Genomic DNA, 12116 nt, shown 5'->3' with positions numbered 1-12116 from the left:
CCGCGGCGGCTGCAGCGGCTACGCCATTTTTGCTCTTTAACGTTCCCCATCATTCCCGTATTCCTATTCTGCGGGCACCGGCGCCGCATGGGCTGTTAACGCCTATCATGCCCACCGCGCCAACCTTGAACCCGGCCGCGATAATGGGTCTGAAGCGAACGTGGGACGCCGCTTTCCCCGCTGACGCGACAGCGGGTACCGTTGCTGCAAAACGTACTTGGCATACACCGGCAGCGGCGTTTCACGCGCCAGCTCCGACCACGGCTCCGGGCTTGCCTTATCCAGCTCAGTTTTATCCCCAGATCTGATGCGTTGCTGCATCGATCTCTAGCTTCGTTTTATAGATTCTTCCTTGAATTCCACGCGAGAAGAACGGAAACAATTGCCTCAATTTCTCCACTAAACGAGCAAGAATTTGTTATTCGCGCGGAAGTACGTATGCTACGCGGGAATCGCCGTGTTACCGACAATACGACTTACTTTTAACGGATTTATGTACATTCTTAGCGAGTAAGCGTTGTAATTATTCGCGATATCTACGACATTCCGTTTCGTATTCCATGCAAGTCTGACAGAACGTCATTTACAACGTTTGTCCAGTTGATAAAGTGTACCTAACGTTTAGGAATGCTTGGTACAAATTCGGGCGTTACTTACTCGACGGTACTTAACTCACAAGACGGTTTATTTTTCTTATCTTAATGCATTTAAGCAGCAAGTTTAATTTTGGTAAGCATGTTAATTGTACTGATAGTGGTATATAAAATTCCATTTAGCGTGCGTACATGTTCTTTCGTAATCGCGTGTTTACGAAGTACCTGTGGAAGATCGCGTAGAAAACAGAAAACGCTCTTCTTTTTTTTTTATATATATATATATATATATATCTACAGGGTGTTCCATAAGTTTTGTCAAAGCGCTCATATGCAGATAAAACGGACTAAACTGAGTTCGAAGAGTTCTCTATCATTTTGCAATTTTCGCAATAATGAACGAGATATTTATTTCTAAAGATTATCGAATAAAAGGGTAAAATTGATGCATAAGACAACTTTAAGATTTCTTTCAGAGTTCTTTATAAAATATCTTAGATGTTTTTCAAAGAACTCGAAGGTATCTTAAAATTTTTTTATACGTTAATTTTAAACATTCTACTCATTGGGTAACCAAAAAAAATTACGAAAATTGCAAGATGCTAGAGAACTTTTCGACTCGGTTTAGTCCGCTATCTACATACGAGCGCTTTGTCAAAACTTACCAGTCATCCTATATATATTTATGGACATATATATATATATATGGAGAGTTTCAGAATTATCATAGTGTATATGCAGGTTAATCCTGGATTTTACCGAATGCTAGACATTATTCGGGACATTGATATTCTTCAGGCATTTTTTGCTACAGGTGTTTTCTTATCTTTGTATCACACGTTAAAGTCTGTAGTTTTTATTTTCATGGAAATAATCATTGTAAAGTTCTGTTAATGTAATATATATGATTTCTTTCTAGTGACACATTTCTATTTTGTATTACAATGATGATGATATTCAAACAATTTTGGATGATTATGTATTTTTTAATATATGATGATGTTTCACTAAATCTGTGAAAAAATGCCCGATGAAAAGTTTTTGTCTCGATAGAAGCCTATAAGTCGGTATTATCAAAAATATTCGTTTATATATATATATATATATAAATGATTTATATATTTTGCTAGAAATATTTTATTAAGCTAAGTGTAAAATGGACATTCCATCCAATGTTATATATTCTAAAGTTCTAATTCGGACGTATAGTAGATTCTTTTATACGTGGCATCTATTACACGCATGTATGTTACAATCTATGTGTAAATAAAATTTCGTCATTAATTATTTGAGAACAAGTTTGTTCGCTCTTAATTGGCTTTGTTGCTGATCTATCTTTCTCTCTTTTCTGTCAATCTTTCTCTCAAGGATTGTAACATACAAGCTTTGATTTAAACTAGAATGTTAATATATGTGAATCACAAATTCCTATAACAAAGCACACACAAAATCCGTTTTGCTCTGTTATTTTATACTCGGGGAAAATCGTACATACACACTCTCGTATCGCATAGCGTTCACTGCATTTAGTACAATATCGTTAATAATCACGCCCATCTTACACGGATGTAATCCAACACTAATTCCATCGTGTGTGACGAATAATATCTTAGTATACCGAATATGTGCATTAATAATTAGACTCTTGGTTTTGGAGAGTATTCGATAACGTGGGGAAACGAAGAAAAAAAGCGGAATTAAAAACGCTGCCGTTTCTATATACGCTCTCGCGGCTTGTGATTTAACTGTGGTGTCGGCGTAATTACTCTTTCAAAGCTGGCTTACGGCCTAATATCTTTTGTGATAGCGTAGTTGGTGAAATCATACACTGAGACGGACACATAGATTGGATAGATAGATTGGTGTACCAGGAAATCGAGTATCGGCTTTATCGAAAGGATGCAGCTCGCCGACCTTATTCTTGTAAAGGCAGTCAAATACCTCACTGCCATGCCAATTAAACGGGCTTCCACTATTTGCAATGAACCGCGGAGAGAGGAGAAGCCGGTCCTCTCTCACAAAGCCGATCTTGATTCTGACACGCGGATCGCGAAGTGTTTATGGTAATTTCATTTCTTCCTCTTGCCACGGTTTTTTTAATATACACATATATATATATATATGTGTGTTTTGTTAGAATACTGGAGAACATTTATAGCTAGACACAAACACGAGACTGTCATGATTAGTGCTTCGCGGCCCAACGGGTATGTGAAACGATTTTGGTTTGCATGTCGTGTGATTTCGTGGAGGGATACGTAACTTTCCTCCGGCCGCATACCTACGTTCCGCGAACGATCGCGTAACGGACCCGATCTTTTTTCTTTCTTTTTTTTCTTTTTAGTCCCTCTCGTACAGGGTTACATATATTATAGCCGGTCAACTGTCTTTCCGGGCGTTGGGTTTCATTCAACAGAAAATAAAGAGTCTCTCACGTTCCTATCTCTCCCGAGCCACCTTGCTATAAATTTTCCGTTAATCTTTCTTTTTTCAACGCATGATCCTATAATTACCTTGTGCAGCGTAACTTTCTGTTATAAGAGCTACCGTAGACAAAATTCCGTAACAATAACCGTAAGACGTAAACTTAAGCCTATGAACTAATCAGGATATTGCTTTAAATCTACGTAATTTGATTACGTAGATCTATATATACATATATAGATCTACGTAAATCTATATATACATATATAAATTCTGCACGTAACGTTACGTAGAAATTTCAACACCAGTTGAAATTCGTCTTATGGATAAGTTTACTGCTATTTCTATTTTCGTTAGATTACGTAGATCTAAAGTAATATCCTAGTTGGCTCATTGGCTTATAGGCCAATAATTTACGTCTTATGGTTATTGTTACGGAATTTTGTCTGTTGTAGCCCTAACAATAGCACTACCGTACAGAACCGATAGCGAGTGTATTGATATAATCTCACATGGAAACGCAATCAAGTGTTCCTTTTTTTATTTTAATAAGCTTCGGATATATTAAATTATTAAAATATAGAAAAAAACGAGAGACGTACTTTTTTTTATAATCGCTTTTTCGTTAACCCCGGATCTACAATAGGTGTTTTAATCCTTAAGTTGTAAGAAATTAACCTATTACAGTCGAATTCGAGGAGAATAATCGACTATGGTTCGTCCATTTCTTATGGCTTAAGGCTTAAAACTCTATTGTAGAGATAAGGAAATTCTGTCTTTAAAAAAATGAGTTTTTTCTTTTGCAGTGAATAAAGCGTCTAAACTAGAGATCCTATATCAGAATCTGATCACGGGTGCTTTCGTTAAAATCCTACTAGAGAGTAAGATACATGTATACGCTTTTTTCCTGTACTATCTCACTTTAACGTATACATTATGTCACTCTATAACTTTAATTATAGCTTATTGAAATTGAAGGACACTTGATTATGCTCCCTTGTCAGCTGTCGCAGCAACTCTATCCATTCTGTCATAGCAACTGCAGCAAAGTACCTGTTATTACACATTCTCTATCCGGTTTTTGTTGTTTATAACGTAACTGTTCGAGAAGATGATTTACTTGAAGATAATTGAGGGCCGTTTGAAAAAAAGGAAAAAGAAAGAAGGAACGAATATCGGACACATTTACACGGTAAAGGATCATTTGTTTAATCTCGGGACGCTTGGTGAGAACGGCGGTACGCACGTTAACTATGATTTTGCGGGCTAAAATAGAATGAGAAACATTGTTAGTCGTCAGAAAACATAAAAGTCTCCGACAGCGAAGACGCAACGCGATTATCTGCCGTTCCGAATCAACGTCCTGGGATTAAGGAACCTGGGGGACATGCATTTCTCTGACATCTTGAAAACGTCGAGACTGTATCTCCCGACTCAGTTGTAGCATTAATTGATATCATAGAGATAGTGAAACACGGCGAGACGACGCGAAATGGACAGACGTTGATCACCGTTCATCACGCGAATGTATCACGTGAACCATGATATAAGAATACTAGGTATAACATTCCCGTGGATGACCAATTGGATGACCAATCAGAAATTTGCTACCAATTAGAAATTAGCCTCAAATTATATTCAGCAGGTATTATGCGTAATGTTATACCTGGCATTCTTACGTTATGACGTGGACCATTATACGGCGACAACGAGAAGTGCGATGAGGACACGGTGCGCCAACCGGTCGCCTTTTGCGTCGTTTCCATAGGGGTGCACCTCGGAGTGTTTTAACACAAGTATATACTGCTGGTCATTAAAATTGCAACATTAAGAAAAATATGAGAAGTGATATTTATACGCGGCAGATTATTTATGATACATGGAGTTTAGAACTACAGCTTGGTATTTTTTAGAAGTAGCACATTTTCATACTCTACCATATGATCTGTCCATTCTGTAAATTTTAATATGATACGTTTTTTCCATTGTAATTTCAATGACTAGCAGTGTACGCCGAGAGCGTGAAGATGTCCTAGCGAGGCGACAATACGAGCTTAAAAAAAGCTCATCATCTCCATGTCTTCATCCTCGCCGACATTTTCCTCCTCAAGAGCTCTTTCTTTTTTTTCCCCTCTATCCCACCCTCTCCTCCCGAGAAACATAGGACACACGCACGCGGTATATACGTGTTTATCCATGCATACGCACACTCTCACACATACACACGCGGTATAATCTCTCTTTTTTTTTTTTATCTCCTTGTATACACTCTCTGTATATCGACGATTTTTATATCGACGGTGAAAACGATCATGTTTAATAAATGTGCCTTGTGGATATATATATCTTTTTGCTTGCCGGGTTGGTGGACTCTTACCCTGATTATATTATGTCGCCCGGTGGTTGCACTCTTCGCATCCGATCCCGTTGCACCGTCTCGCTCTCCGCACTTCTCTCGAGCGAGGCGAAGCGTTACTTGTAAGTGATAGAGTGTTTGAGAAGAATACGTCTTCTCCTTAAAACGCGGAGTTCGAAACTTCCACAAGATCTTGTTGAAGGAGAAACTACTGAAGATTGCAACCACCGCGTATCTTGTTACGTTCTATACATTTTTTTTTCATTGGGCTCACAGGTATCTTTGGTATATCTACAGATCAAGTTGGAGATTTCTGTGTCGTAACTCTTAGCTCTCTTTCTCTCGCTCGTTCTCCTTGTTTTTTGTTCTGTCTTTCTTTTTTTCGCGCGTAAAATTCTCTCTCTCTCTCTTTCTCTCTCTCTCTCTCTCCTTTCTGTCCATTTCTTTGATATTTTGTCCGTGAATTTTCTCTTCTTTCTATCTCCAATTGAAAGACTGATCTCTAAGGCCGATTCATAATTGGTAATTCTTATATTCAAGACCGTCTTAAGATGTCATAAGCCAATCACAGAGCCGTATTAGCATCCTAAGACATTACTTAAGACAACCTTAAAATAAGATCGTCCGACTATAAATACCGATTTGTATGTGTCTTTTCTCCCATTTCGTGATTACTCATTCTTTCGAGATGTTGATAGTTTCGATTTATTCAAGTTGAACGCTATCAGAAAGTTATTCTTCAATGTGGCCAATACTTACAAGCCGTTGCTTTTTGCTATACCGATCATCCTAGCGGCCTATTACCCCGGATCTACAATCGGGTTTTAAGCCTTAAGCCATAAGAAATGGGCGAGTCACAGTCGATTATTCCCCTCGGATTCGACTATAATTGGTCAGTTTCTTATGGCTTAAGTCTTAAAACACCTATTGTAGATCCGGACTTAGAGACTAATTTAGTTAATCTTATTACTATTCCTCCCATTGTGTTACACGTTTCCACCTGTAAATGGCCCGATACGAACCAACGTTTTTTTTCTTCAAATTGTGCGAAATGACAGCCTGCCATTTGTATTACGCATCTTTGCTCAAACCATATTTACTCAAATCATGAAATATGGAATAACTTCAAAATAATTGCTATATGTGATTTATTTATTTTTCAGACTCTTTTAAATATCTTTTAAGGGGATCTTCTAAAGCCGTCTGTATTATCGACTAATCATAATTTTTGTATAACAATTTTTTCCTCTTTTACAGATTCGAAAATCCTTTTCCAGGATTAAAGCATACGCATTAATACGTGTCTGTGAGGCGGAGTTTATGCCGAGAACGACAAAAAAATTTTTCTTAAGGCTCCTGTGAGTAGTCACCACAATCATATTGAATTGTGACGTCAGAAGCGAGGAATGACACGTTAATTTATGTTGCATGCCATTTGTAACTAAAGACAATTTGGATAAATCTAAATGATGAGATTGCTTTAAAACATTTGTAAAAATCGACGGAAACTATGCTTATCCCCTCTGACAGTCAGTAAATAATCGTAAAAAGTGATAAAAGGTACGTGTAAGTGAAAATAAGTTACTTATGCGCATTGAATAAAAGCACCATGTGCTCTTTATCACTTTTTACGATTATTTACTGACTGTCAGGGGGGATAAGCATAGTTTTCGTCGATTTTTATAAATGTTTTAAAGCAATTTCATCATTTAGATTTATTCAAATTGTCTTTAGTTACAAATGGCATGCAACATAAATTAACGTGTCATTTCTCGCTTCTGATGTCACGATTCAATATGACTGTGGTAACTATTCAGGAGTCTTAAGATTTCAATTTCGAAATTTTTTGTCGTTCTCGGAATAAATTCCATCTCACAGACATGTATTAATGTGTATACTTTAATTCTGGAAAAGGATTTTGGAATCTGTAAAAGAGGAAAAAAGTAAATCTTTGCTTAGCACGTAATTTCGTTTTAGGAGAAATATTTTTTTCTACGCTTTGAATCTTAATTCCACAAACTCAGTATTGTTCGTTCAAGTAATCCGAATCCCGCTTCACGCTTATTTTCAATCTACAAGCTGTAAAACTTTTATATCAAACAAATGTTAACCTCAGGTGACAGTTGTACGTGTTGCCAGAAAAAGTGAATTTTAAAATTTTTTTCCGATTTTTTCGTGAAATCGTGTTTTTCAGGATTTCTATTTGTGCGTTCTTTAATTTTGTAAAAAAAATTTTGCAATCCGTGAAGCCAATTCGGAGATTTCTCCTAAAACGTAATCATAGTAAAACAGGACGACTTTAGGATTCCCTTAAGGCAGATAAGTGATACGTACGTGGGCTGTACTTTTGTTACAAAAAGGCGCACGCAAAAAGGCTTTTTCGCTAGGCAAAAGAGAGAAGAGCACGAGAGAGAGAGAGAGAGAGAGAGAGAGAGAGAGAGAGAGAGAGAAGAAAGAGTGAAAGAGAGAAAGGAAAGGTAGAAGGGGAGAGAAAAAGAGAGTGAGAATCTGCGTGTATCTGGTGATTTGGCAGAGGGGCGAAATCGCAAGTTGGTGCTGCATTACATATTATATATATAAAAAAGATATACATTATACATCGTGTTACAATGGTGCAGTGTCGATTGCTGTTATGGTAGCGGGACCTACAAATACTAACTTCTGTGCTTCCAGGTAGGCCAAGTCCAAATCATTATTCCTTTGGATAACTGCGTTCTTTGTACGTTTTGGGCATGCGTGAGATTATTTTTCGCAAAGATTTTAGAGTGGTTTTATAATACTTTTAAAACAGTGAAAAGGATTATTTTTGACTGTTCATTTGTATCAGGTATGTGTCTAGGACTGGACCGCAGCGGCACGCCGTTCAACTTAGAAATACTTAATATATGCATAAAATACATGTCTAACGGAACGTTTTGCTCAAATCGTACCAAGATCGGTCTAATTGAAAGTGAAATCGTGCAGCGTACGAAGTTAGATCTTATTAGTGGTTGTTTCATTAAAAAAAGAAAAAAAACAGGTATCTCACTAATTCACTTTCATAGTGCGAAACATGCTGTTGAATATGGTCGACTGTATACTGGCGCATTACTAAATGAGAAACGCTTTGTGTGCTTCTAGAAACATCTCTGCGGATCTGCACGATGTCACTCGTCGTAATTGTGAAGTGGTTACATAGTGGGCACTCTTCTTTACGTTTGTACATACATAACAGACGATCGTGGGTACTGCGAGTCCCTTTTTTTTTCTATCAACGATATGTTAAGCTCGAGATCGCGATATTACAAATCGTGACAGATAGCTAACCTCACAAATCGGGTGATTATAGAGGTCAAAAAAGGGAATCCGCGAATCGCAGTGGATTCTACAAGCACGACTGCTTCTTTTTTTCGTCTGCGTTGATCTAATTAAGCCGTCCGAATCATCTCGATCGAACGTTGATTGTCGTCCTTTTTCTTTCTTTCTTAGGGGGCACGATGTTGCCACCACCACCCGTGGCGATATTTCCGCCTGCGGCCGCGATGTTGCCCCGTGGCCCGCCGCAATTCGCAACGCCGTATCCACCACCCATCTTTTACTGGCCTTACCCTTCACCGCCAGTTAGTCCGACTAATTATTACACCCCCGCAAATGTCGGCGGTATAGCGCCCATTCCTCAACAAGCTGCTCTGGTGAGTAAAGCCTCGTGTCTTTTTGAAATCATTTCTTGCTCTCTCTTGCGGCCCTATCATTTATCTGGCTCTATTTATTTTTATAAATAATTCCAATGGAAATGTGTGAATTGTATATCCAGCGTTCGGAAACTAAAATAAAAAATTTTTTTTATTATATGTATACGTTGTATGATGCCAAAGATGACCCAATAAGGATCGAATTTGTCATATTTTATATCGTTGTAACACTTCTATCATTTAGTATAACTCTTTTGTAAGTATTTATTACTTAACTGACATAAGAATTTCTAGACTCAGAATCCTTTAGTTCTATTGTTTGAATTTTAATTGAGCCATTGTTTCTATATAATTTTAATTAAAATTTAAATTAAATTAAAATTGATTATTAAAAACTTTCAAAATGGAGATTCGGACAGTCAATATTGTGCTTTTCAGGATAAGACACTACACGTCCAGCTCGTATTAACTTATTGTTAATCCTACTTTATTCGCATAGAGCGTTTGTGACATTCTAAAATTATTTCAATTTTTATTATTCTCTTTGATGTTTACAATTAAGTAAAGATTGATAATATTCTATATATATCCTTTAGATAAAAATAAATGTAAAAAATTGTTTAAATTATGAAACAATTTGCGTTAAATGTAATAGTGTGTATAATTGACATTCATACATTCAGTGAATATACACGGTGTGGCAATAAAATTCGGTGAATATTCTTATATTCAGTTTGTAAACGCATGCAGCAAGTTGCGGCATCATATTTGTTATAGATTAGCGAATCTAGAAACACATTTCAGCATGTTACACGCTTGCCCTTAACGGACGCGCGGCTATGTTCAAGCGTAGACTAGTAACGAAGGAGCACACGTTCGTTAATGAAAATGGAACAAAGAGCTAATATCAAGTTCTATTTTAAATTGGGCAAACACTAACTGTACACACATTTTCGCGTTACTGCATCATTTCCATAACTTGTTGTAACATTAAGTGCGTTTCCGATACCGTTTTGTGTGGTGCCCCGGTCTCCCCTACATATGTACGTTTCTCGCTCTTAGCGACTATACTAGATAAATTGTGTGAATGCAGTTATTGCATATATTATATCACATATTGTATGAATGCAGTTAGCGCCAGCAGAATGTCTGCAATTAGCACCCGGGGCAACGACGCTGCCGACAACCACGGCCACGGGACCAGACGCGCGTATCGAGGCGTACCTACCACGAGTGGAGTTGGATAAACGCATGGCGGCGCTGCCTCCACCGCAGACCGAGTGCAATCCCTTCGTTGAGGTTTTCATGGTTTGATCACCTCAGCGGAACCCTCTTGCCTGTCCCAGTTCCTTACCTCCTAGACGTGCGATCCCAAGTTGGCAAGATGAGCGGTCGACACTTAGGATCAACTAAAACGCGGAATCGCGTGGAAAAAAAAGGTATTTCAAGGGCAATCCTTGAGAGAACGGTCCTCGTTGCCTTCATCGACGTCGACGAGGCTTAACGATATTTTTATTCTTCGAACGCATCGTACGTAGATGTAGACGTATAAGGCAAAGTGCAAATGTAAAGGTGTAATTTCTCCTCTATGCGTTTTCCCAAAGGAAACCATTCTCCCTCGTAAATTTTCGACGCGCCGCCGGTCATAGCGACGCGTTTCTTTCTAGTCTAGAGATAGATAGGAGCCGTTGTGGCGCGATGCACAGCGGTGTCGTTTCTTTCTCGTTGTTTGTTCCATATTTCCCCTCTCATGGAATGAGACGAACCGTGTAACGCATTCTCCTCCTTTTTAAGAGTCATGGTACAGAAAAACGTAAGGCAATATGACATAAGCAGTAAGTAAATCGGCCAATCTGAATAGACATCTTACTCGTAAGGCAATAAGCAGTAGTAAATCCAAAATATTGATTTGCTTGCTGCTTACGTCTAACCGCTTAAGTTTTTTGTTCACCATAGCCTTAATTTTCCTCTCTTCTTTTTGTGTATTTTATTCCTTTACTATGTTACATTTTCATCATTTCCCATTGCAATGACGGCAATTGGACTTCGATCCTCGCGTACTTTTGCCCGCGTCAAGTTGAAAAGAACTTGCGGGAATAGATATATACGAACAACCGAATCGTACACGTCTCGGGTTATATACAAGATAAACAAATTACCCATTAAATAGATTGTAAATAATACTTATATTTACCGATCGTTGTAAGCGTGTGTATCGGACAATGTTTAAAGATGTAGTCCGTATCGCGCACTCACTTTTGCAATTAACGCGTCCAATTTGTATCAAATGTGCCGTGGATGATATTTAGAATCGACATTACATCGCGGGCTACGTCTTGTTAGTTTTTTCTCTTTCAAATTTTACATACGATGTTTTATGAATATTACTTAATTTAATTTTTAACGTTTTAAGATGGAAATTAATATATACATATGTACACATACGCATACACACACATATATATATATATGTATATATGTATAATATAGGGGATAGTAGGGTAATTGTGCGCAGCGGGTAATTCGGTCTTCAAGTTGCATTAAAAAAACATTTCTATTGTGTAGAAAATACATATATTTGTTAACAAGTTTCTTTTCTTTTCACAAAATGCTTAATATTTATTAAATAATATTGATTCAAAAATGCAATCCACTAACTTGTGATTCAAACGTTCCGGAATCACCCGAGTTTACCCGAACTCGCGCGTGACGAGGTTGTTGCTCATCATATTCTTTCCTTATATTCACTTTATTTTTAACAATGTAATTAATAAAACAAATGAGTAAACCGAAAGGTTATCGGTAATGGTTTGTGCCTGTATGCAAAAACATGACAAAAAGTGCATCGTATAAAGCATTTGCGACAGTCCCACACAATAAAAGCCAGCATAGGTTATAGTTCCGTCAAACTCGACGACCTGATGAACCGCAACACACTCAAATTATTTTTATTAGGAGGATCATTTTGACATGAGTAATAAAAATATTTAACTATATATATATATATATATTACACAGGTCAACAAGGTTTTGTTGTTGGGAAGCTGTGGGTCATTTCCGACGTAATTTTCT

General features: G+C 37.6%; 1 protein-coding gene across 2 annotated transcripts in view; it reads left to right on the top strand.

Moving 5' to 3' along the window:
• LOC108730456 (RNA-binding protein fusilli) overlaps positions 1–11186 on the top strand; it is a 55795-nt gene extending 44609 nt beyond the window's left edge. For both annotated transcript variants that reach the window (XM_018460166.1, XM_018460165.1), the window contains 2 exons: positions 8842–9044; positions 10176–11186. In XM_018460166.1, the coding sequence (XP_018315668.1) occupies positions 8842–9044; positions 10176–10358 (386 nt within the window). In that variant the 3' untranslated portion in view covers positions 10359–11186. The remainder of the gene's footprint in view (positions 1–8841; positions 9045–10175) is intronic.
• The last annotated feature ends 930 nt before the right edge of the window (positions 11187–12116 follow it).

The sequence above is a fragment of the Mycetomoellerius zeteki genome, unplaced genomic scaffold (assembly GCF_001594055.1).
Source record: "Mycetomoellerius zeteki isolate Tzet28-1 unplaced genomic scaffold, Tzet1.0 scaffold92, whole genome shotgun sequence".
Taxonomy (NCBI): Eukaryota; Metazoa; Arthropoda; class Insecta; order Hymenoptera; family Formicidae; genus Mycetomoellerius; species Mycetomoellerius zeteki.
The sequence above is the reverse complement of the archived record's forward strand: the minus strand, read 5'-3'. Positions and strand labels throughout refer to the sequence as shown.